This window comes from Indicator indicator, chromosome 2 (genome assembly GCF_027791375.1).
Source record: "Indicator indicator isolate 239-I01 chromosome 2, UM_Iind_1.1, whole genome shotgun sequence".
NCBI lineage: Eukaryota > Metazoa > Chordata > Aves > Piciformes > Indicatoridae > Indicator > Indicator indicator.
Genome location: NC_072011.1, coordinates 40769164 through 40792307, shown reverse-complemented (window position 1 = coordinate 40792307; position 23144 = coordinate 40769164). Strand labels below are relative to the sequence as shown.

Below are 23144 nucleotides of genomic sequence, written 5' to 3'. Positions count from 1 at the left end.
TTTTTTTTGTTGTTTTTTTGTTCCTAATGCAGTTATCACAAAAATAAAGATTAGCAGCAACCTAACATAGCAAGTTAAGTATGATTCAGTACCTGGCCTCTGACACAGGCCAATATAAGCTAGTTTAGAAGATGGAGCAAGAATCTTCAGTGGACAATCACGGAACAAACTGCCCTTCCTAAAAAGCTTTTACTTAAGAGATCGGATTATGTCTGAAAAATACACCTTCTAAAATGAGTTCTTTAGCTAAAGCAAGTCTGAACATTTCCACTCATAAGTGCTTGATCTTCTCTGAATCCCACTCAGCTCCTAGCCTCAGTGCTATTATGTGGTAGTGAATTTCCACAGATTAGACATCATGTGAAAATACTTTAAAATTACTATTCGGTTTGATGCCTATCAGTTTCACTGAATTGCATTCACCTCAAATGAAGAACACATTCTCGTTTCTTCACCTCTGCATAGCAGTATTCCTCAGGCTTGGCACCTAGCATTGCTGAAAAGCAGAGGAAAACTGAGCCCACCCAGGTAATGCTTATTCTGCATTCCAACCATTGTGATGCTGTTCTCACACTCCTACATTGGCCTTCCACACCATTTCCTTCCTAAGCCCAGCTCCCAGGAGGATATTCCAAAGAGGCTGGCTCACATCATTCCAAATATGAGACAGCCTGTAAGCTGTTGCTCTTGTTCCTCTCTGAGCTTATTAGCAACAATACCATACATGAACATCCTCACAATAAAGAAAAATTTCTGAGTCTGGAAGAAGAAAAGGGAGCAAAAGGGAGAAAAGATTCAGCCAGATAAGGCATTATAGTGCAGGGAAACAAGCAAACAAACTCCTGAGAAGGGGAAAAAAAAAAGGGGGGGATGTCTCAGAGTGCCCACTTGCTTAAACAAAGTAGAGCCTGACTTGCACTCAATAGCAATTTCTCCATGCTAGATGACACAGGGCAGTGGATCACAAAGGGGTCGTCTTCATTTTGAAGTCATGGAAGTGAAATACACTTTTCCTCTTTCCTCGACTGAGCTTTACTAAAGCATTCAACACCACAGTATCCAAGCATATTGCAGACAATTTTGGATTTTTTCTCAAACCTTCAGTAAGATGGATGTTAATTGTACTTTGCATCTTTGTAACGATCTGAACATACCCACATAACAAATCTGTGGCAGAAATTAGGTATCCTGAACTGCAGTTCAGAATTCTGACTGCAGGGTTATCCTTCCTCTCCAACCAGCTGTAAAGATACTTTAGTTTAAAAAAGTGACATTTTTCCTACTACAGTTACAGCCCCAGCCAACCTAGATCAATGGAAAAGCCCTCAGGTAGGGGAACTTGCAGGGGAACAGGATGGACTATTTCATGCCATAAGGCATTAAGCCCTGTTCTCATAGATCATGCGCATAGTTCCTTTGCAGTCTTGTGCAAAATGAATTTCAGAGAGAATTTACCTACCCAGTTCCTCCTGACTTGAAATACTTAGAGCTAGCACAAATGTCACAAGCACTTAGTCCATAGCTTGAGGCATCATACAAAATGGGGATATAGTCCAAACCAAAGCTTTTAAGTGAGGAGATGAATGTACCCAGGTTCAAGCCCTTAAATTTACTCAAAAAGCATCAATCAAATCAAACATCCAAGAAAATTGCGCTATTACGACAACTCCAGCTCCTGACACTAGTCTATTAACAGCAGTATATAGAATAGAAATGAGTCAAAAAGTTGTTAAGCCAGATCCTCATTTCCTAGCAGAGGAAACTTACCCTCAATCTCTATCACATGCAGACACATAGGAGACCTCTACACCTTGTATTCCTCCCAGGAACATGAAAGGCAGAGGGTTATTAGCCACTACAACATTCTTGTCATACTGTCATACTGTGCTGCAAGAACTAAACACATGCTAACAACTACACAACAGAACTAATGCCTTACAAACTAACCTCCAGAACTCTTTCTCAGGGCTATGCTGTAGATGTGGTGACACACACAATCCTCAGAGTCCAGTTTTCAGTGGAGCCTTCACAAAACATAGCAGATGTTTTAAAAGGTTAGGGAGCTCACCCTCGGAAAAATCATCACTCTCCAGGGCTCACAAGAATCAAGCCCACTTCAAACAACTACTCAAAACTACAGTCACATTTTACTGAAACTTATTTTGCTATTATTCAAAAAGCTTGGCTTTCTTCACCTTTTCTGAATGTACTTTACATGCCACGCCAGTTGCCACAAATCCTTCCTCCAAACCAGCTTTGATACCATTCACACCAGTAGACTGACCAAAATAATTTGTTCCATCTGACTTTGTCCTGCTCTGGGACAGAAAGGAGACGGACCTACAAAGGACTATACCTCTTTCAAAGAGGTATGCCACTATGCCGCATGACTGTACTTAAGAGTGGATGACAGAGGTAAGAATTCAGAACTTAAAAGCTGTAAAGCAAGTGACTCAGCAGCAGCCAACAAATGACTTGCAATAGACTGGAAAAGAATGCCAGGCCATCTTTGGTTCAGAAAGCTGGTTTGAGGAGGCAGCAGGACTTGGCACCTAACTCATCGCCCTCTTGACCCAATGCCTTGTTAATAATAAAGATGAAGATAGCCACATGGTGTACTTTGGAACTCAGACGGCCCTGCTCAAATGCATTCCCATGATTTCAAGAGCAATGGGTGACTGTGAAGGAATAAAAAGCCAAAAGCTCCTGATACCATAACTAAGAGCTGCTAACTTAATTGCTGATTTAACATCCAGCAGCTGAAACACACAGTATGCAAAGCACTGTTGGGAGGCATATGCTTTCTCCAGTAACTCACTAAGAAGCGAAGAAAAGAGGAAGGAGTTGTACTGAAAGTGATTTTATAAGTAACTGAAAGGTATGATCAAATGACCAGCTGCTGGATGCTAAATAGCTGCCCCTCTAAACTGGATCTCAACAGAAAACTCAGAAGAGGACAGAAAGGCCAGCAACAGACCTTCACCACTGACTACAGGATCCTATAAAATAATTGTGAAAAACACATTATGGTTGAAGAAATATTCAAACAGAACAGAGGATCACTAGAATTGCCCAAGTTCAGTACCACAATTATTGCACAAGCAGAATCATCAGAAACAATTTCATCAGGATTTTGGATGGGTAGACCTCTTGTGATTACAGAGAGAACAAAGCTACTTCAGCAGTAACAAAACAGATTTTAGACTGCTTCTCTGGATGGTGTGTTAATAGCACTGGCTTACATCTTGAATTGAACTTTTCTTCCCAGGAGCTCTTTAACAAAATTTTCAAGGTCACTCCCACTTCATTGACACTCCTGGCCTCCCCATTCATGCAATACAGGCCTACTATGATACAACAAACACTAGAGATGGACAGCTTTTCAGGCATGCAGTTCACACACTCTAAAAAAAAAATCAAGCAGTGGGACCAAAAGAACAGTCTTGACTCAGTATTGGCTCATTCCTGGTTCCCTTACCTGCTGTTTGATGTCTCAACAAGGACTCATTGCTTCCTCTTATGTAGGCCCTTTATCACAGTTCCTTCTCTGAATCTGTAAAACACGAGATGCATGCTTCTGAAACGCTTTCACTGGCACAGAACTATCTACATTTGATGGATGATACTCTTCAGTGGACAATGTCCACCTGGCATCTCTCAGATCTAGGTCATTCTCAGCCTTGCCAGACTTCCATATCATTTGCACATGCTGATGCCTACCAATGTAATCTCTTGCCCATCTAAAAATACATTTATTAGCACTCAATCTTTTACTCTATGCAGCAAGCTCAAACCCAGACCCAGAAGCAGTTCCACTTTTGTTGTTTGTCTGTTTTTCTTTAAAGTTTCCCCATGTCCCCAGGAGCTGCTCACTAATTGTATAGTAGGAAGCATCCCTTGCAATAGAGATGGAGTCCAGGATGCTAGAGGATTTCCCACTCCTGCCTGCCAAGGACTGGCCCCAGAAGAGTGCTGCTCCCTCCTTTCCAACTCTGCTTCTGTCGATTGTACCACAGTTCTTTACCACACACACGCTGGTCCGGACTTGTTCTATTTCACAGCTCCTATTCCAGCAATGTTCCCTGAACAGATACTACTTTCTCACCCCCCCATATCACCTACTTCTCCATCACCCAGAAAAGACTACAGCTTGCGTGGATCTGTCTTGGCCTGCTGTTTCCGTGCCTGCTCTGTTCCCTGCACAGGTCTCCCCACGGGGAAAGATAGCTTCTCGATGTCCTGTTAGCCGAAGAGGTGGCACTACCACCCTCCCCAATGTGGACAGACCCTTCCCCGACGCCGAGGCTGTGGCCCTACCACCCTCCCGAATATGAGCCCCACCTGCCGCCCGCCTCATCTGGCTGCCTCCCCGGGCCCACGACGCAACCCACCCGGACCCGCTGTCGTGGAAGAACTAGACTCCTCCTCCCAGCCTCGGGACACACGCGGGGTCAGGGAGAGACCCCAGCTCGCAGCATAACGGCCGAAAACGCGCCCGGGAAGACCAGTTAGGCCAGAGGGCGCGGGGGGCCCCGCCGGGCCCAAGCTTCGTCCCCAACGGTCGCGTTACTCGCTCCCCGCCCCCGGGGCCCCACCCCGGCTCTGACCCGGTCGGGCTCGGCTCCGCCCGGGGTCGCAGTGACTTTGCGGACGGTTCTGCCCGGGTTCGGTCCCGCCTCGATCCCGCCCCAAACTTTGCCCCGCTCGGCCCGGCCCCGCGCTCCCACTTCAGGCCGCCATTTTGCCGCGGGGTACGCCGGGTAATCCGGCGGAATCCCCACGCCGGAGCGCATTGCGTCATCGGGCGACGGGGGCGGGGCCAGGCGCGGCGCGGGGCGGGCGGCGCGAGCCGCGTCTCTCCAGTCACCGCGGCAACGCGAGAGGCGGGGCGGGTGGTGGCGGGAGAGGGGCGAAGGGACGAAACAAACGGGGCCGTGCGGGGGTTGGGGTCAGGACGAGCTAAACGGAGTGTCAGAGTCGAGGGGGACATGGAGACAGTGCCTGAGGGGAAGAGGCGAGGGGTATTTCTCGACCGGCGCTGCCAGCAAGCTCAACCTGCCGCCGCCCCGGCCGGGCCCGTTTACCCTTTCCGGCCCAGTGTGTCTGGGGCCGTGGTAGCAAGCGGCGTATGGTAGCTTCGGGCAGGTCCGCGTTTGTCTGGGAAACCTTAACCAGGCTTTCTGGGCTTCTTCCCCAACAAGCTCCATGGAAAGGGCATCCCCCGTGATCCCCAGCTCCTGTGAGGCCTTCGCACGGCTCTGCCAGGGGTGATGCTTAGGGATGCGGTCGCACCACGAAGCTACGTGTGGACTTTCATATTCAATAAATCTCCCTGATGAGACAAACCGGCTCAAAAAGAACCATCGAGGGCATGACACAGGGACAGACCAACAAATCGGGATCCACGTGCCCTCGGGTAGGACACTGACAGGGTTGAGATGTTTTCAAATGTATTGAAGGGCATGGGGATGAGCCATGGCTGCATGGCTCCCACCTGGCTGAGGAAGGAAGCAGAACCTGCCTCTGCTACTACCCCCGCGTTTGACTCTGGAGGTTTCAGCAGAGCAACTAGGCTGCAGCCCTTGGTTACCTCCCAGGCTGTTTCCAAGATTACACACAGGGGAAGAAGCTGATAGAAAAAAGGTAGTATAGGCTGGTCACGGCAATTAGAGCCTGTGGGTGTGCTCGGGACCCAAAAGTGGGCTCACAGTAACTGCAGGTGATCTGCCCTCTTGAGGTCTTTGCCAGCCAGGACGATTCACTGGGAGCCAGTATCTAGGATCAGCCCCTTCCCCTTGTTACATGCCTCGGTTTCTGAGAAACATCCTGACAGTGTGCAGCATATCACAGCCTGTTCTAGGGAAGTATAATCGCACCTGTGGGGTCAGAAGGAGAAGGAGAGGGAGCAGTGTGTAGAAAAATCCACCTAAAACCCCCAATGCCTGTTTCTTGAAGGAGAGGGAGTGACTACAGCACATACCAGCCAATGGTAGACAAGAGCTATCACATCTAGACATAATTTGGTAATGTGCTTTGGTCATTATTTGCAAAATCTTTCATTCTGTTGTTCTAGCCTTGGGACTTCAAGAAGTCAATGCATTTTAATTTTATGCCAAATTTCTCCCTTTATTCCACTTAGAGCTCAAACAGGTATTTTGTCTTTTGCCTGTCATGCCTGGTGTCATAGACTTACCCACCCTCTGCTCTCCTTCCCTATTATAATTTCTTTCACAAACACCTCCTGAATTGATTATTCACATGATCAATGAATAATGGAGCCTAGTCCAGAGAAAATCTGCAAGAAAATCTTGATAGCATTTGGAAGACGTTCCTCAATGTACTACTTCTATAAAGCCTTCAGATTTGCATTCAGGTAGTACCAGGCTAACAGCACTGCAAACTTGACTGAAACAATCACCTCTCTTACACAATAAAAGACAGGTGCTCAGCAGGACCCCACTTTCCTGACCTTGGCAATATTGTGCAAAAACGTCTGCTGTGCACCCATTAAGTGCCATCTGCACCATGCCATGCGTCAGCCAGGGATATTTCAAGAAATCCTTCGGTACTCATGCCCCCATAAATTCTCCAAATCCTCCCTGTGCTGGAGTCAGATAACAAGCAGAAGGACAATGGCTCCAAGATTCCAGGCTGCCCATCTGCTCTGCACTTCCAGATTCTTGCTTCCACAGAGCCAGCTGATGAAATTTTCATAGCTGATGAGGTTTCTCATTTCCACTGGGCCTTGCTGTCTTGGAGCCTTCACAGTTGTGGTCTGTTCAGGTTTCCATGGGTGCACACTGTTGGCAGCAATGATTAGAGTCCTTTGCTTTCTTTTGACGACTTATTAGAGCGGGATCATCAAGCTTTTTGCAAATCTATGGGAAATAAGCCCCGCAGAAAGGACACAGTTTGGTTTTCAAGTATTTACTGCTTCCATTAAACTCAAGTCTCCTCAAAATCAGATCCTAAGTCAGACAACTAAAGGGGAACAGGAACTGAACCCAAGATGTCTGAATGCAGATCACCTGCTCTGAGCACCAAAACCCATTCTTCCCTCAGATTCCAAAGGTCTTGATTACCAGTCCCTCTCCATATATCCACCCTGCCTTTTCCTGTATCTGGTATGCTTGTGAATTGGATTCACCACTGTCCTGAGCCCAGAGATATGACATGATGCAGAAGCATGACGTTAGGTTACATTATATTCATTTATATAATACTGTTAATACCAAAGTGCTGCTCCCTGCTAGAGCCAGTTGCTCACTAAAGCCTCTGAAGTTCAATTAACAAGCACCAGGTAATCTAACACTTGACTCCCAATAATCCTTTTATTTTAAGGGGCCCCTGGTGGATGTAAAGCCCTCAGCAAACAGTCCTGGAAGTACATTTGAGATTATCTCAAATACCATCTGAATTTATGACCCTTAGTCAACAGTAGGGAGGAATCTCTTCAAAATACTTTCCAGCTGGCAGCACTTTATATAGACCCCTGGAGGAACCCCTGGAGGGGCGGGTACCACCCTGTGGAGGGACAAATCCCTAAGTGCCTATGGTCTTGGCTTGTGAAGAAGTAGAATTTGGAAGTAATGTCTCCACATCAGAAGAAGGCAGTACAGGCTTGGTCCTTTCAAGTTCCCCACCAACCTAAGTCAAGCAGGGAAGATAGTGTGTGCCAGACCATCCTTTGGTGTCTGACTTGGAGGCTGTCACCTGCCTAAGAGTTGCGTGAATTCCTATTTCCTCTATCTTGGAAGCTGTAGTCCTGAAAGGACTCTTAGAAAGCACTCCCCTCTTTCACTACTTCTCTGACTCCAGCTGCACAGAGGATTCCCCAGTAAATGTCAGCTGGGAAACTCTCAGAGGCAGGTTTCATGGGTGGGCTGAGCCCACCAAAACAAACAAACAAAAAAAAGATACATATTTTGAGTAGAGCTGGGATATGCCAGTACAAGAGGAGGGCAGCACCCAAAACTAACATCATCTCAGAAACAATAAGATCAGTGAAGCACAACCAGCCTGGGACAGCCAAACAAGTCTGTGGATGTAGAATTGGACAGCCAAACACATCTTGCCAGTATGCCTGAAGCATGCATCTACCAGAAAAAAAAAAAAAGGCACAACAAAAACAACCCACCAGTAAAACAGTTGCTAACAACACCCATGTGTTTAATTCAATCCATCCTGCTACGTAAGAGTGAGGGCTGGGGCTCAATTTTAATACGAAGAAGCAACCCTCAAAAAACTCCTGCATATTTTTCACAAAGGCAAACCCTTTGCTGACAGAATCCTCAACAGCATCAACTGAAGAACAGAACTGTGCTGATTCATTCCAACTCAAAGTGCTATTTGTCTTATGGGACTGCCTAAAGGCACCCATTGGGGTTGACATGTAATTGTGATGGTCACTGCACAGAAAGATAAGACAAAACATTCTGCTCCCAAGGCTAGAATCCCTGAATCTATTTTGTCTCTTTCAAAATATCTCTGCCAATACACAGGATGGAGGACAAAGGCAGAAGTGGAGAACAACCACAGAAACCCACCCTTGCAGCACCCTGATGCTTGGCATGTCTCAGTATCTTCATACTGTCATGGGGTTTGAGCAGAGCGGGAAGCACAGGTCATTTTGGTATTTCAGACATACACAGGGGCACTTTTCCCAACCTGTGTACTCAGTGAATGCCTTGCACACCAACACTTCCCCATTACAACTGCTGCCTGTGCATGTTTTCTATCTTTATAAATGTATATGTACAAAACCAGAATAAAATACATAGGTATGAGTGACTCCTACTGGCTGTTTCTAACCAGCCATAAAATTGTGCAACAACAGCTGGCTCTGGCCCCTTGCCCTGTGCCCACTGCAGCCTGTTGTAGGGAGCACAGAGACTGACAGCAGTGGCTTTGTACTCTTTGCGCTCACTTTGCACCAGCCACATCACTCCCAGAGGCAGGTATCAGAACTCAGGGTCTTTCTGGTCTCAAGTATTTGGTTGTGGCATCTCTCTCATCTCTGTGCTTACCACTGGCTTCACGTCACGCTTGCTCAGTGAAATGATCCTGGATGTTGCACTGAGCCCTTCAGAGGTGCCTGCAACTCTTACTGTGTATTGTTCCAGGGCTCTGGAGCTAACAGGACCATGACTTTATAGAAGGTATTCTGCCAGAAAAAGCCAGTTCCCAGCTGGGTCCCGAACTACAGTTACCACTGCTCCCTGGGATGCGCTCCCTGAGTGAGGAACTGTCCCAGCACTGCAGTTTCTCCTCTCAGCAGCCTTGCCCAAGCCCCACCAGTGCTCTGTGTAAAGCTTTTCGCTAAGGGGTGTTTAATCCAACATGGGTGCTGCTGTGCAACAGAGACTGAAGGGCAGTTGCCCTCCCATGCCATCAATTTAGACTGGTGAACGAGTGAACAGAAACAGCACACGTGCCTTACAGGCAGGATGGCTGGTCCAGTGCAAGCCAAAACCCCATGAGAAGAAAACCTGGAGTCATGGTGTCAGCCTCAGACCAAGACTCGAGGGGTTCTGCCTCCCTCCCCCTTTGTCAAAACTTGCTTAGCTTGTCATGCTAATAAAGTGTTTGAAATGAATTAAAAGAACATGGAGAGGAAGGCAGAGGACATCTAACCAGAGTACACAAGGAGGTAGCAGAGGGGTTAGGTGTGACACTGGCTCTCCTCAGTGTGCACAGGTAGACAGGGCTTCATCTGGGCATGGGGCAAGACACTCACCCCACAGAGAAGAGGACAGTGCACACTGGGATGCCAGGGTGCACAAACAGAGGGGGAAGGAGCTGATCCTCCAAGCCCTCCAAGGCCAGAGGAGGGACTCGTGGCCTTCTTCAGGTAGAGGCACGTGGCTGTGTGTTGTCTCCTGAGGAACCCTCCAGCATGCCAAGCACTCATCTCCAGTTCACAGAGACTTATTTTATACATATACCTGCAGCATTGCTCTCCCCGTGCAGCTCTCATTGTTTATAGGGACGGGCCCAGGCAAGCTGAGGAGGAATTACCTTTCCCTAGGACACGCTTGGTGCTTGGCTGAGCACTGCTTCTCTGCTTCACAGGAGGTGCTGAAGGCCAAGGAGCCAGTCAGTCTGCAATTAACCTCCCCCCCCCACCAAACACTCGTCCACATCCCCTGGGGCTGCTAATTACGGACTCCTCTCCTCTGCACCCAGAGTTCAAGCCTTCTAAGCAAAGGCCATAGTTCTGTAAAATGACCTTGAAATTCACTGTACCATGCTCTTCTGTTAGGTTTCTCTGCAAACACCAAGATATGCCAACCTCTGTAAATACCTAGGAGCAAGCTCAGAGGCAAGCACCAAGGAAGCTTCAAGAGACTCCCATTACTAAATGCTTGGTTGCTCCTGGTGAGATTAAGAGGTTTCATTGCTATAGCTGCTAGTTGGAAAGGGAACGTCTGGAGGTGGGCTTTGAGGCACCTGTGGTTATGTGCCAGCAAAGGGAAAGTCTGTGCCCTTGGGAGAGCTCTGACATTAGCTGTCACACGTACATGCAGAGGGAAGCCAGAAATCACAGGACAAAACACGATCCTACACCTTGTCAATAATGAACTCATGGGTTTTTTTGAAGGGGAATGCCCCAGTTTTTCAAGTTGTTGGGGTGCTTTTCTCCAGCCACCCTCCATATATAATTCTTGCTCTTCTTCAAGTCTAACTCCTTTTGTCTCTTTTTTTTTTTTTTTTCTTGCCTAGTAGCTCTGGTCTGTCTTGGATTAGAAGCACCGAAGTCAGACTCAGGGAATGTATATCTCAAAAATAACGTGTGACTTAATCTTACTTTTCCAGATCCTCACAGCAGGCTTGCAGGCTGCCAGGTACTCAGCTCAAGTCCACAACAAAGACACAAGTGCTTTCCTACACTCAGAAGATCTGTTTTAGTGGAGTAAACAGGCAGACAGTGACTTTTTATCTAGTCCCAAAAGAGCAACTTCCTGCAGGCCAGTGCAGGGTACAAACACCCCTCAGAAAACAGCAGATCTGATGATGAGGGACTCTCTGCAGTCGGCTCCAAGTGGAGGAGAGGCAAGCTGGCACATAGAGGCTTGGACAGAGGTTACATTGACACTTGTCTCTGAACACCTGGGAATCATCTTTCCAGGACATCTCACGGACTCCATTTGGAGCATCTGTACAGTCCATCTGCCCTTGGCCTTGGTGATGGGAGACATATACTGGGCCATCCCCCTGTCCAGAGGATATGTGTCCTCTCTCATATCATCATGATGGATTAGGGAAAGGTACAAGCACTGCTCTACACAAAATTATTGAAGAATCTGCCCTCTTTGAAAGCTGTTCTTTACTCAATGGCCTGGAGCTCATCTTCAGTGCCCTGGAGCAAAACAATTTGCAGTTCTTTGGAGTTCATTCCTATTTATTCTTGCCATCTGTATAAATGTCTAGTAATTTTTAAAATTAATGTCTTGTTACCCAGTGGCAATGAGTTCCTTGGATCATCAGCATTTAGGACAAAGGCAGTCCGTCTTGTCATTCATTTTGACTGCACTTATTTCTGATTTTGCTGTGTGCCGTGGCAGACTGCAAAGGATGCAAATAGAAGAGGCTCTTGCCAAGCTAGGCAGTGTCATAAGGCAATGTGACACTGGGCTTGGGTAGCATTCCTGAAGGCCTTCGAAAAACACAAAATAAATCCTGGGGCAACCCAGGATGGCTACCCCTAATACAGTACTGAAACGGAGGAGGCTGAATGCTAAGGCAGCTCCCATACACTGAGGCACCCCTTACAGAGCCATCAGGCTAAGGGCACTGGGTACTTCTGGTGTCCTCAGCCACCAGAACTAGGGCTTTTGAAGGCTGTACTTTTGCCACCAAGGAGTGAAACTTCAGGAAGGACATGACAAGATGGATTCACCAAGAACACAGCTTGGCCTTTTTACTGTCATTGCCTGGGTCTGCCACCAGTCCCACTGCTGAGTGTATGCACTGTCGTCTGTCAACTTAGCCACGCAGCAGAGTGAGAGGTCATCAAGATGGTTCAAACTGGGAGGTAAGAGCCACCTTCGACCTCCCCCCTCTCCTTGCTTCTTTTTAGCCTTCCCCCTCCACTTCCCCACTGCAGGCACAAACACCTACTGCCCATGGAAGCTATTTCTAAGCAATCTCGAGCATCTGGGGAATGAGACTCTGAACAAATATTGGAGCGTGTGTGTGCAGTGAGCACGCACGCACACACACAGAGCCCCTGTGCTGCAGCAGAGTCAAATATAGACTTTAGGGAACAGGGAACAATGGCTGGGGTTGGGTTACATGGCTGCAGGGCCAGTGAGCTGCTGATGTTTGTTGTTGGCTAGAGTGGAATGGGAAAAGCAAGGGGGGGTGGGATGGGGGAGAACACTTGTTTTATCCAAGAGACCCCAGGCTCGTGCCATGTGTAAGGCAGAGAGGTTGACCTGGAGCAAGAGCTGCAGAAGAGGATGATCATTTGTACTGGCAGCTCACAGTTGTTTGCAGTCTTTCTCCAGCTTGTTGGTGCCACTTTTCTGTCTTCCTCGAGGGATTTGAGTGGGCAGGAAGGGGTGAGTTTCTCCAGGCTTCTGCACAAGGAAGGGTTTCTTTCCTTGCTCCAGGGAAGCTCCTCAGTGGAGAAGAGGCAACCTGTTCCCTCAGCCCAGCATCTGCTCCTCACCCCTGATGTCCCTCTGCCTCCAAGGTGCAGGTTGCAGACATCAGAAGAAAGGGAAGCAGCTCCAGCTGATTTTGACAGGTAATTCCTCCCTCAGGCTGGGAGTGGTGATGGTGCATTGGAAGGAAGGCAGGGGAGGCATGCATCAGAGAAGGAGTCTGTGACAACAGGTCATTCCTGTTCCTACTCCAAGTCATTGCTTTGTAAGATTTCCTTCACTGGAGGGAAAAGCAGTGGAGAGACTTATGGCTAGGGAAAAAAATTTCCTAATTCTGACCCAGCAGCTGTTCCAACTGAGATGCCTCTAGGGATGGCATGGCAGGGATCAGAGCCCAGTAGATCAAGGTCTAAGCCAAGCACAGGAATTCCCTTCTCAGCACACGTTTCTTGGGTCTGCAAAAAGAGCTGCTTTGCTTGAATCACCATGGGCAGCCCAGAGACAGACAGAGCAAGCCTGGGTCTCAGGACTGTGCCCAGGAATGGGACAGGAACCCTTCAGTGCTGAGGAAGGAGCACATCCAAGGTCCGTGGTGCTTGGGCTTCACCTCTGGTTCCTTCACCCTACTTTATATCCACCTTTATTACTCACACACAACCCTGCCTGCCTCTGTCCGTGATACTTGCATGCAAAACTAAAGCTCAAACTCCAAAGACTCTTTCCTCAAATATGCCTATTTTCCTCACTCTGAATTCCCATCCCCGTTTCTGTTCTCCATTCCCCTGCCTTAGTGTTCAGATCTCCAGCAACCAACTTTACCTCCTCAGCCTGGACAGCCCTCACTCTGTGCCACAGCTCTCACCTCTGAGAGAAATGACACAGGGAGATCCACTTGTTCTGCCCTGCTGACTGCAACCTAATCCCATCTCCTTTTCTCACAGTGCTTATGTTGTGGACACAGATACTAGAGGATTATCAACATGCAGAGGGATCCTTTCACACGTGCCCTCCTACCTGCCCATTCGAATACACCCACAGCATAGAGTTTTTTTTTAATGTGCATTTAATCAAGTGAGAGTTAAGAACATAGTCGTGCAATGACATTGCAGTGCAGCATGGTCAGAACCAGGGCAGATCCCTGTATAGGAGTGTGAGAGCAGGTGAGGATGTTGTGTAAGGTAATGTTGTATTTTGGACTGTTGATATGGTCAGTAGGATTTCAAGGATGAGGTGAGGATGTGAAGCTGAGCAGCCTACAGTCCACGTTGGAGGTACCACCAGTAAAAACTTGACCACCAGCAAAAACTTGACCACCAGCCATGTATAGCAGAGCAGAGTGCAAGGTAGGGTGTTGCAGGGGTCTGAGGAGAATGGTGGATCCTCTCAGGTTCTAGAGCAGCAGTGGCTGAAGCAGACAGTGTCTGGTTTTCAACTGGGTATCAGGAGCTATGCTTTGGTCTCAGCTTCCCCCTCTCTCTTGCTGTAAGTTCCAGGTATGGTGTGAACCAGGACTCAGAAGCAGGCTGAGCTTGGTGTGAAGGACTGGGGATGAGAATACATAGAGAACCACAGGAAGTTTTTCAGAACAGAGCTGCTGTGCACCCGCTACATAAATACCTGAGAAGCAGATGGAGCAGTCTGAGAAGCAGGAGGTTTGGACTTCTCTGGCTCTCAGGGGCCTTGGAGCAGTGAGGTGGGATGATGGAAACAGGAAGAGGTCAGCAAGGAAAGGAGCAGTGCTCCTGGATAACAAGAGAGTGGGAAAGAGGCAAGAAGGAGTCATCTTCTGCAGTGGTGGGCAGGAGGAGAGGCTCCCATGGTATTGCTCAGTAGGGCTGTGTTGCCCAGACCAGTCAAGGATGGAGCAAGCAGGGGTCGACAGACATGGCAGAAAGCTGGGCTTTGATGGGGATGATATCTGTCCCAGGATGCTGGTGCCCACGTCTAACATATTGCCCATGTCTAACATATCACCCACGACTGTGAGGCTTTGTCTGGTGAAATGAGATAGGATGTGGAGGCATCCATGTAAATGCCAGCAGGACATGGTTCTTCTTCCTTCCTGCTGGAAAACAGCAAGACTCAGGGGATGCAGCATAGAAGAGGGCTAGCTGAAGTGACTTCGTAATGTAACGAAGGGTTGCTAGAACCTTTGAAGGATATCTTATCAATTAGCAGAATGGCTACCCAAGGCGAGAAGGCAAGTGGGCAGCAGTTCCTTCTGATGGTGACACTCCAGCCCTTCTCATAGGGTTACCTGATTGTTCATCAAAGCGCTAGTGTCCACGGCTGGTGAGCAACAGCAAGAAAAGCGCCAGAGACCACAACTTCACTGGGTGGCTTCTTTCTTGTGGGGTGACCACTCCCCGTTACAACTCTGCTTTAAGGATGGAGCTTCTTAATTCTGCTGTTTGCCAGTGGAGGTGTGTTAGTGTCCCTGAAGCCGGCAGGGAGGGGCTGCAGGAGGTGTTTTCGCTTATTTCAGACAATCTGAGTGAAACGAGGGCTTGGATCACCCCGCACCTATTTCTGAGAGAGGAACAACGCTGCGAGGCGGCAGTGCCCCGTGGAGGCACTGCCCAAGTGCGTATGTGTGCAACCGCGGTAGGGGCGAGCAATGCAACCCCTGAACCCGGGCGGGGTCTTCCCAGCACAGCTGCGCCCCAAGGGTCACCCTCATCCCAGGTCACCCTCCATCCTCTGTGGGCCGCTCCTGGGGGACGGGACTGGTGACCCCTCTCAGATGCAGTCCTCCCCCCACCCTTCGCCTTTCCTGGGAGGATGCGGGGCAGGAGGGCCGTATGGAGACCGGGCCGGGTTCCCCCCGCCCCCGGCGGCGGGAGCAGGGCAGGGGTGAACGGGCAGGGCGGGCCGGGGGCTGCCTGTGGTTTGGGGCGGCAGGAGGCGGGATGTCCCGGGGAGGGAGCGGGGATGTGCAGGCACACGCAGCCGCTGGCAGGCGGCCGGGGCTGCACGGCGGCGGCGGGCGGAGCGGAGCGGCGCGGCACACGCGGCGGCAGCTCCCTCCGCAGCCCCGCGCCTCCACAGCCCCGCCGCTGCTGCGCCGGGAATGGCCGCTCCCCGCCGCGGCGCCCCGCGATAGCCCCACGACCCGCCGCGTCGCCGAGGTGAGCAGGGAGGCAGAGGGCAGCGCACGGCGGGCGCTAGCAGCACGCTCTGCGGGCTTTCCCCCGCGTCCTGCCGCCGCCACCCCGGCCGCAGGGGGATCGTGGGGAGAGCCGGGGTGGTGCGGCGCTCCGCGGAGTGTCCCCTCCGGCTAGCCGTGGGTTTGGGGTCACGCTCATGACCGTGCACCTCCCTAGAGCACTGGGGTCTTAGGGTAGTCCCAAAGCTACGTGGAGGGGGGGTAGGGGGTAGGAAATGGAGGGGATGGGAAGGGAGAGAAGGAGAGGGAGGGGGGCAGGAACGGCGAGCCGCAGCAGTGCGGCATCCTCTGCCTCTGCTTCTCACTCCTGCCCCCAAATTCCTAGCCCGGAAGGGGTCCCTGGTATCCCCTAGGCTAGGCTGATAGCCCCCTCCTAGGGTTGTCCCTGGTAGCCTCCAACCGTGTGGAGGTCTCTAACCACCACGAGCGGGAGGTTAGTAGAGCTCGGAGGCGTCCGTAACAGCTCGCAGGCCCTAGGGGGCTGGAAGACTTTAGCCCGGCTACATGGTAGCGGAGAAGTGAGGTGGAGGGAGCTCCCTCTTCCGTGTCCCTGCCATCCAAAGATAGGCCTCCCCGGGTGCTGCTTATACCTCCCCTGGGCATCAGCTGCCCTCGTGGATGCCCCCCAGCACCTTGCCGGGGTCCGAGGTGGCCCTTGAGTGGGAACTGGGAGCAGCACCCGTGGGGTGGCTACATCAGGAGGTCTGAGACTCTGCACTTTGAGTGAGGAGGCTGAGGGGAGCCCGTAGGGGAAAAAATGACCACTGCATTGACATGTGGTCAGAAGTTGATCTCCTCACAGCCCTGAAGGAACAGGATACCGACCATTCATCCCTAAATTATTTTAGAAGTTTCATAGGAATTGCTTCACCCTCCCCTGAAATGCAGCAGCTGTTCACCACTGCCCAGCTTTTTGGTGCAGGAGGCAAAGGAGGGTCCTGCAAGCATGGTGACAAAGGGACCATGAGGAGGGAGGATGCAGGAATCCATGCTGGGATTTGGCAGGGGCAGTGACAGTAGCATCTTGCGGCCCCTCTGAAAATGATGCATCTTTTGTGGGTGATGGTTTATTTGTTGGAGAGCTGCTCTAACAACATCATTGCTTTTGTAGGCTATTTTGGCTGATCCAGGCAGGTGAAGCCCGTAGCAGGAACTGGGGAAGTGGGAGGACTTCTGTCCTCATCTGAGAAGTCTTTCATGCAGTTATCAACCCAATACAACCTTCCCAAGCTAAAGAGCTGAAAGTGGCCCCTGTCCTTCACACCCACGCTCCATACCTTCACCACTCCTAGCAGAACTGTTTAACCCCTCCCATCTCATTATAGTAATATATTTATGATATCACCCTCGAATTTCCTGCCCTTAACAACCCCAGAAGGCTGGGAGGGAATAAGCATTTTTTGAAAGTATTTAATGTTACTTCAAGAGGGCAGGAGATGGTCAGAAAATAGATGGGTGCAGGAGCCTTGGGCTGACAGGGCACTCTGCAGGACAGCCAAGGAAAAGGACCACAGCTAGCAAGAGGTGCATGTATACCTTTCCTACCTGGGGCTGTAGCCCAGGTATAGTGCCTATTTGTTGCTTCTTTCCCTTGCTTGAAAAATGAAATGTGGGATACTGTTGACTGCCTTCTGCTAGTCTCCCTGCCCTCTGAAGAGCTTGAAAAGCACCCTGGGCACTGTGAAAAGAGTCAGTTTATCTTTTCGTTGAAGCATGCACAAGAGGGACTTTTCTTAACATAAAGCTGAAGCCCTCCAGGCCTAAGGAAGGAAGAAAAAGGTCGTTGCGGCTGGGCTGGTATTTCTGGAGGCTTCTGCTCCTATGACAGCAGCTAGCAAGGACTGTTGCTCTAAGACAGAGTATAACAGCCTGAGCTATTACTTGCACAAGACTGAGCGTGCACACTCAGTTCTCCTGTACACACATTTAAAAAAGCTTTTTGATTCTTAGTGCTCCAGAGTTGCTTTACAGGAAGGAGTCTGGAAGGACAGAGGAGCGTGGTGACAAGTCTGTGCAAAACGGAATGTTTCAAGTCAAAACTCCCAGGTAGCAGAAAGGAAAAGATGCGTGAATTGAACCTGTGGTGTGAGCCAGGAAAATTTTTTGAGCTTGCTCTTTTTCTCTCTTTAGGTGTTCATCTCGGTGGGGCCACACTGACCATGCTCAGGAGCTTCTGTCTCCAGCTCATGTCCTTGGTTTGGATCCTCTTGGCCCATCACCAGCTTGCTCAAGGTAAGTCTCTCTAGACATATGCCCTCTTTTATGTCCATCTTTCCAAACCTGTCCTTGGCATTGCTGAGGTCTTCTTAGTTTTCAATGCAAAATAGAGCTGGCCTGACCTGGAAGATCAGTAAATGCTGCTCTGTCATCCAGTGCCTGAGGGGTGACTGGTTGCAACTGTAGAGACCCTCTCTCTGGTGCCCAGGGGAGTGGCAGTGTCAGAGCAGACTAATAGTGAGAGGTCCCACTGTTCTGTCTCCTCTGAGTTAGGGTAAATGAGTCCCTGAACTGATAAGCCTGTTCCAAGAGGCAGAGCAAGGGGGAAAGAAGATCTCAAAACTGAACAGCTAAACCTGGATATCGAGAGGCAAAAGCTCTTCCCAAAGATTAGTTTCATTTCCCCCTGCTCTGGATAAGCAATGAATTCCCAAAGCTATCTGCCAAGAGTAATGATTACAAATAGGAAAGCCAATGATACCCATGCTTGGGCTGAGCAGTCCCAGGATGCTGCTCCATCTCCATTGTGGATGGTTTAGGGAGGCTCTTACCCTGAGCTGTGGTACCTGCTACTTCACAGCAGCAAAAATGTATGCATGGGGGATTTCTTCCTGTGTCCACTTGCTAGGCAGCACATCACATGGCTTGGGAACATCTGAGTGTGCCTCTTGGCATGGGATGAAGGGGCTCAGTCAAGCAAGGGTACCAGGCCTGGCCTGGGATCATGGTCCCTGAGGGGCTGAGATGCAAGCAAGTGATGAGGGAGAAGGGAAGGTGGAGATGAAAAGGGACACCTGGCTGCAGAAAGAAGGCCAGTGCCACATGGAAGATGAAAAGTGGCACAGTGAGACCATGTCTCAGTTACAGCTTCTATGGCCTTTAAATAAATAAACAGAACTGGATACCTGGCACCATGTGATGCCCAGTCCTTCCTCTCTGTGCCAGAAGGGGAGTGTTGGCAGCTGGGTCATGGTGGGGGGCAGAGGCTCCAACCAGACTACTTTGTGCCAATAGCTTTTCCTGGGAATGGGGACATTCTGGGACATAAAGAAGAGCCATTATTTGCATTTCCATCCTTGGTCCCTTTGTGCCTGTTGTGGTACCTGTCCCTGAGCTTTCCCATCATACTTGCTGCATGACCATAGGACCAGGATCCTAGATGGGTCAGCTCCTACTACACAAGTTGCCTGAGTGCACAGGCAACCCCAGCTCTTGCCCAGAAGGCCCCAAGGTCTAAGAGAAACAGCAGAGAGAGGGTAGGGAAGATGATCAGAGACTGGATAGTTTTGAAGCAGGATCTAATTTATCATTAAAGACAGTGTTATCACAACTTGACTGCAAAGTCCTCATCTCTTGTGTGGCATCCATTTACTTAAAAGAAGGTCCCCCATCTTACAGTTCTGGGGAAGGGCAGGCTAAGGAGGAGGGCAGGGTAAGCATTTAGGAAGGAAAAAATGCTGTGAGACAGCAGGGCCACAGGCAGATCCTGAGTCATCTATGATTTCTGCTTAAGCCACCTCCACCAGTCTTTTGCTTTGTAGGTGATGACTGCAGCGAGCGCTGTAATCTTGCCCATGGCTGCTGTGACCAGGATGGGAAGTGCAGGTATGGCTTCTCCTTTGATTTCTGCTCCTGCTGCCCCTGACTGTAATTGCGCTCTCTCTCTTGATTCTTTTTCCCTTGCACCTACACCCCTTCCCCAAGTTGAAGTGCTCTCTCCTCTACTCACCCATACCTTGAATCAACACCTCTGCTCTCTTTTTACCTGACCCTCTGGAGTGGGAAATTTTGATCCCACACCTTTGCTCCAGCCTTTGCTCCAGTGCTTCCAGGGTTACCACCACCACACACTGATCAATATTGTTCTGCTGAGCGCTTTTTGTCTAGATAGGAGGCTGGCCATGCCTGAGTGATGTGAGGAAGCCTTCAGGCTCAGATATGATGGGGAAAGTCATCAGGCATCAGGGTAGGCTTGGGGATTAGCCAGTTTGCTTGTCTTCCTCACTGGCTGAGGTAGGAATTCTTTCCCTGTTTACCCCCTTGCAGCTGGCAGGTGTGAGAGAAGTCACTGGAGCAGCAGCTTGGCTTCACTTAGCCATCACCATTGCCCTGCTGTTCTGGGGCCAGAAGGCTTATTGTGTGCTGCACGTTTTCCCATCATACTGCCCTTGTGAGCTAGCTGATAAATTTATCCCATATGCTAGCCATGGCAAGCAAGGTTTCACAGCTGGATTATGGTGCACTTCAGATGAAAAATTATACTATGATGGTGGGAGCCCCATTCCTGGAGGTTTTTAAGGACAGGTTAGATGTGGCTCTGAGCAACCTGATCTAGTGTGAGGTGTCCCTGTCCATGGCAGGGGGGGTTGGAACTAAATGATCCTTGAGGTCCCTTCCAACTCTAACAATTTATTATTCTATGATTCTATAAAACACAGACTGTGGGATTCTTGTCCCTTGCCCTCAGGGAGTTCAGGGTTAGGCTGCATGAGGGAATTGCTGAGCTAATGCAGTGGTGCATACACAGCAGATGGCTGGAGGACAGCAGTGGGACATTGGGCACTAAAAGCAATGCTGCTGAGCTCTACTTCTGCTCACTCATCCTCCATGGCTGCAGAGGCTGAGTCTGCTTCTGCTCTGTCTGCTTGCTTTCTTGGAAAGATGAGATACCAGTACTGACCTCCTCTGGAGGACGAAGTCAGCAGGTTCATGGGGGTGGTTTGGAGGATTTCCCAATGGCAGCGTATTTGAGGGAACCCTGCATGGCGAACAGACAGCTTTCCCACAGCACCTGCTTGGGTTTTAACCCACTACCATGCCCTGTCTTCCGGCAGGTGTGATCCAGGCTGGGAAGGCGAGTACTGTGAGGATTGTGTGCTTATGCCGGGTTGTCTCCACGGGACATGCCACCAGCCTTGGCAGTGCATCTGTCACACTGGCTGGGCTGGCAAGTTCTGTGACAAAGGTAAGTCATGAGCCAGACATCCCAGCCTCCAAGTGCTGAGAGCAGAGCTGAGCCCCGCACACCCTGCATGGATGCCAGCATAGCCAAAAGCCACCGGCTGATGCTGTTTGGACTGCACAGGGGATAGTATATTGCCTGGCTGCCACAGCTAGGACTGTCCCCTTCCTGCACACGAGGTCAGGCTGCTGGCACATGCTTTCTGGATGCATGGCAAAGGCTTCCATGATGCCAGCCAGCCTCAGGAAACAGAGGAGATGAACTCAATGCCTTTCCCATGCCACAGCTGGGCTCCAGGCAGCACCTCCTGCTTCCCCTTGGGAGCTTCCTGCTTTAGCAGGTGGCTGGTGGACACCCCTCCTCCAGCCTCAGAAGCTCCTCTGTGCCATAGGGACTGCACTGGCCAGCTAGATGGTATGCACAGCATCTTTATGTCGTGCAGATTTCTCTGCACCCTTAAGCCTGTGCATTTTGTGAACTGAGGCACCACGTAGGCACTGCCCTTCTATTGCTGCAGGCATCTGTTCGAGAGGCAGCAGAAGCTCCTGATGTTTCTCCATCTCCACTGGGTTTGACAGACTGTTTGAATTGAATTGACCATATCACCCCCTTTTTCTCACTAATTGCCACCTTTTTCTTTCCCCTCAGACATACACATCTGTGAACACCAGTCCCCATGCCAGAACGGGGCTCAGTGCATCTATGATAGAGATGGGGAATATTCCTGCCTGTGTCCAGAAGGCTTCCATGGGAAGGACTGTGAGATGAAGATGGGGCCATGTGAGAAGGCAGGGTGAGATCATGGTAGCAAGGGCAGCGAGATTACAGACAACATTAGCTTTGTGTCACGCATTGCCAAGCAGTGGCCCAGCTTGGCTCCTATCTGTGGATCTCCATGCACTAACACAGTTAAGCCAAAACCATCTTTGACTTTGGTTTGCCTGTGTGCACCATATAGTCCCATGGGCAAGGTCTTTGTTGCAATCTGAACAGATTCCTATCCCTTGCTGCTGTAGGTGTGATGAGCTGACAGCCATCAGGACTTTGGGGAGCTTTAGGAGGGCACATTTCCTCTTCAGATTATTTGGCTGAAGGCCCTCCCTGGCTAGTAGTGGGTCCATGCACAGCAACAGCCTGAGGGAGTCCTAAATCCTCAGGGAGGCAGAAACTCCTCCCTAGTCTCCTTGACACAGCTGCTGGACTCACTTGCCACATGAGCAGCTCTGTATTACCTCCCCGAACTGGGGAAAGCTGCTTGCTCTCCAGGGCCATAACTCTTCCTTGCTGTCTCCATGCAGGTCTCCGTGCAAGAATGGGGGGCAATGTCAAGACGAAAATGGCTTTGCAAGCAACTTCACCTGCCGCTGCCTTGCTGGCTTTGTGGGGGATCTCTGTGAGAACGACGTGGATGACTGCCTGATGCGTCCCTGTGCCAACGGTGCTACCTGCCATGATGGGATCAACCGCTTCTCCTGCCAGTGCCAGGTGGGCTTTGAGGGGCGTTTCTGCACCATCAACATCAATGACTGTGCCAGCCAGCCCTGCAAAAATGGGGCAAAGTGCTACGACCGCATCAATGACTATGACTGCTTGTGTCCTGATCGTTTCACTGGCAAAACCTGTGAAATCTACATCCCTGAGCCCACCTGGGCTTCCCCCTACCACCCTGTGAACCATGAGAATGGCAGGGCTGTGAAAAGCACCACCAGTGAGATGCCAGGGGTGACACAGCCAGAGCCTGTCAGGACTGCAGTCACGGGGCAGCGCATGGCCAACCACAGTGAGAAAGAAACGGGGGGAGGGTTGTTGAAAATCTCTGTGAAGGAAGTGGTGACCCAAAGGGACTCGGGTCTGAGTGAAGTCCAGCTGGTGACAGTGCTAGTGTTTGGGGTGCTGACGGCAGTACTGGTCCTCATCACTGTCCTGCTAATGCTGAGGAACTGGCAGAGGGGCCGTCAGAGATCGAACTGGTGCCAAAGCTCTTCTCAAGCTGCAAGGAAGCTCCAAGACCAAGAGTGTCAGGTGGGCATGCTCAACACTGTCCTGATAGAGCCTAGGAAGACAACAGAGCTTTGAGCTACAAGGACTGAGCTGGGCCCTGGCAGGTCATTGTGTTGGCCAACCCCTTGAACTGCACCCTGGGGAGCTGAGCTGGCACAAGCTGGACAGCAGGGGAGAGCTCCCAGGGCAG

General features: G+C 50.2%; 1 protein-coding gene across 1 annotated transcript; it reads left to right on the top strand.

The window, feature by feature from the left end:
• The first annotated feature begins 15436 nt into the window (after positions 1 to 15436).
• On the top strand, positions 15437 to 23029 carry DLK2 (delta like non-canonical Notch ligand 2). Its single transcript, XM_054399203.1, has 6 exons — positions 15437 to 15461; positions 17905 to 18006; positions 19533 to 19596; positions 20826 to 20956; positions 21602 to 21746; positions 22252 to 23029. Exons 2-6 carry the CDS (start codon positions 17934 to 17936, stop codon positions 23027 to 23029), a joined length of 1191 nt encoding a protein of 396 aa, XP_054255178.1. The 5' UTR covers positions 15437 to 15461; positions 17905 to 17933.
• The last annotated feature ends 115 nt before the right edge of the window (positions 23030 to 23144 follow it).

Excerpts from the sequence above, each read along its gene's own strand:
- DLK2 (XM_054399203.1), top strand. The coding sequence starts at position 17,934 with ATGCTCAGGAGCTTCTGTCTCCAGCTCATGTCCTTGGTTTGGATCCTC. Across the intron at positions 19,597-20,825 it reads GACCAGGATGGGAAGTGCAG|GTGTGATCCAGGCTGGGAAG; the intron begins GTATGGCTTCTC and ends GTCTTCCGGCAG. Across the intron at positions 20,957-21,601 it reads TGGCAAGTTCTGTGACAAAG|ACATACACATCTGTGAACAC; the intron begins GTAAGTCATGAG and ends CTTTCCCCTCAG.